We start from the raw sequence: 2894 nt of genomic DNA, 5'->3' as shown, positions 1-2894 counted from the left end.
GCTGGGGCTCTGGGTCCTCTCCCCAACCCCTGCCAAAATGAGTCCTCACTAAGCATCCACACCAAGGCGTGACATCTGCTTTTCCAACGCCCTTTTTGCCTCCATCTGAGTTTTCTCAACATCACCCACAGCTGCTCCACCGCTGGTCTCATCCTCTGAACTGTGAGTTCTCCAGCCTTGCTCTTCTCTTGCCATTGCACTGGTCAGATCTCACCCTTTAGATTGTGTCTTCACCACAGGCCACCCCTTTTCATCCAGACCACGTCATCTCTTAAAAGCACAAATCACCCTATTTGCTACGAACCTTCTTCCTCCTCCTCTTCCTCCTCATCCTCCTCATCTTCATCAGAGCTGAAGGTGCCATCGGGCAAGCTGTAGATCCGGATCACCTGCTTGTTGGGATCCTTAAGGATGAGGTACTTCCCCTCATCCAGCTTCATGCAGATATCAATGACGCACCGCAGGATGCCCCAGGCGTTCTCTATACTCAGGTTAATCTGGCTGGCAAACTCATTTGGCTTGAACTGCTGTGTGCCCAGGATCACATGGCGGGCAGAGTCCTTCACGTGGTAACGGGACACGTACCTGGGGAGGGCAAGAAGTAACCAGAGGGGCATCAGGAGATTAAACCCAACCAGGAGAATGACAGCAAGAAAATCAGTGCCATCATCTTAGTTTTGTTTTCTGGGCTGAAAAATTCAAAAACTCCCACACTGTAAGCTAAGAGGATCTCCTGTCTACAAGCTGTCAATCAATAGTGTACCTGGAATGCTTCCACCGCCCCAAATCAGATGGGATGGTACAGAAGATACAGCAGAATTTGTCCCACAGATAAAAATTAAGCAATAGCACGATTAGCAGGGACTTTGGAATTAAGCAGCTGCAAGTGTATCAGTCCCATATCCAAGGACTGAACCTAGGACTGCAGAACCACCAGAACCAGATCAGCAACCTCCTCTTATTCATTATCCACAGCACAGACCCAGCAGATTTTAAACTGGCAGTTCAAAATAGCATGTGGCCATACCCCTCCCTGTCCACCCTATCTCCCAGCAGCAGGGCACTGAAGAGCTCAGTCAAATTCCTGAGAAACAGCACAGTCCCTGCATTTATTTTCCTGTTGGCAATCTAGGCAAACAGCCTGAAAGCTGTGAAGACCACCTGCCCATCACATAATCACGGAATGGTTTGGATTGGAAAGGACCTTAAGATCATCTAGTTCCAACCCCCTCTGACATAGGTAGGGACACCTCACACTGAACCATATCGCCCAAGGCTCTGTCCAACCTGGCCTTGAACAGTGCCAGGGATGGAGCATTTAGAACTTCTTTGGGCAACCCATTCCAGTGCCTCACCACCTTCACAGTGAAGAACTTCTTCCTTATATCTAACTTGAACTTCTCCTGTTTAAGTTTAAACCCATTCTCCCTGGTCGTATCGCTCCAGTCCCTGATGAAGAAAGAGTCCCTCTCCAGCATCCTTGTAGGCCCCCTTCAGATACTGGAAGGCTGCTGTGAGGTCCATGCAGCTTCTCTTCTCCAGGCTGGAACAGCCCCAATTATCATCCTGACCATATAAAGCTGCTTTGAAAGGTTATTACAAAACACGTGCTAGGCCTCCCAAGGTCAGTCAGAGCGCGGGGCACAGCAGCTGGATGCTGAGGAGAAGCAGCTCACACTAGGGCCTGTGTGCTCACTGCAAACCTTCTCCTCCTGTCCATTCAACACATGGGGCGATATTATGATTACTCATTCTACAGACGGTTCACTTGGACATATATACTGGGTTACATCAAGGGAAATGCACCTGAAAGATACTTGGTGTGAAAACCCCATCTTACCCGAGTTTAAGATACTCTGATCCAGCCAGCAGCGCGCAGCATGTCCAGCGGGCTAACTTGTAGCTGTTGTTTTTCAGCTCTGTGGCAATCACAGCTCCCCTCTGAGAGTCGAGCTTCTGGCGCCAGTCTACTCCATTGCAGTACTGAGAGGGAAATCAAAGTAAGGGTCAGCCTAAGAAGCCAGCAGCAGTCATCTCTTCTGCCATCTTGACATCCCACAGAGAAGTTTCTTGTCTACCTTACAATATCATGTGAGGGAATGCCAACAGCAACCTACAGGTAAAGCTCTTGCACTGGGAAAGGGAGAAATGTAAACCACAAGTATTGGCCAATGTTTGGGGCACTGGTTAGGAAGGGAAGTTTGTAAGGGTAGAGTTCATGGGAAGCATGGGAACAGACTAGCTACTGCGCTCAACAACTGAGAACAAGAGGGTTCAAACCAGCTACCTCACACATGGAGGAGAACCCCACCAGCACTGCTTGTCCACCAAAGTTACACTACTTTGGTGGAACATAACGACCTGGGGGACACCACCAGATGTTTAGTCTCATCTTGCCTGCTGTACCTGGCAGGTCAGGCAGCAGTGCAGCTCTTAGAGCTAGCTTTGGGATCCCGTTCTTCCTCACCCTGGAATCCCACTCGTTCAGCGTTTTGATGTTGATGAATGACACCTCTCCATTAGCTCCTGTCATCACTCCATCATGTTCACAGCGGACAATGAGATCTATATCATCTCCCAGCTTCCACCTTCGGTATCTGCCACCAAACAAACCAGCAGGTCATTTCTAACTCTTGTTCTTATCCAGATCCATGCAAGTGCTCAGCAAAATCCTTTCCCCCCTGGATGTCCTGTGAGGACATCCAGAAACCCCACTCATGGTAAAGCTTCTATCAATAACACTCTCAGCTTGTTCTGCCTCTGTATCATGCTGACATCCTGCCCTCTTGCCAAACCTGGGCATGTGAAAGATATCAACATACCTGTATGCAACAGATGCTACTTCATTTTTGTCCATGTCATCCTCCACAAAGGGGTTTGGGTTGGGAAACTTG

The 2894-nt window shown here is 49.0% G+C and overlaps 1 protein-coding gene across 1 annotated transcript in view; it reads right to left on the bottom strand.

Moving 5' to 3' along the window:
• Nucleotides 1–296: 296 nt before the first annotated feature.
• EIF3D (eukaryotic translation initiation factor 3, subunit D) overlaps nt 297–2894 on the bottom strand; it is a 6665-nt gene continuing 4067 nt past the window's right edge. Inside the window, exons 11-14 of the mRNA XM_010011395.1 lie at nt 2823–2890; nt 2468–2597; nt 1841–1983; nt 297–585 (exon numbers count right to left, since the gene is read on the bottom strand). Coding sequence (XP_010009697.1) covers nt 297–585; nt 1841–1983; nt 2468–2597; nt 2823–2890 — 630 coding nt within the window. The remainder of the gene's footprint in view (nt 586–1840; nt 1984–2467; nt 2598–2822; nt 2891–2894) is intronic.

This window comes from Nestor notabilis, unplaced genomic scaffold (assembly GCF_000696875.1).
Source record: "Nestor notabilis isolate BGI_N333 unplaced genomic scaffold, ASM69687v1 scaffold31193, whole genome shotgun sequence".
In the NCBI taxonomy this organism is placed as follows: Eukaryota; Metazoa; Chordata; class Aves; order Psittaciformes; family Psittacidae; genus Nestor; species Nestor notabilis.
Note: the sequence above shows the minus strand (reverse complement) of the source record. Positions and strands in the feature narration are given on the sequence as shown.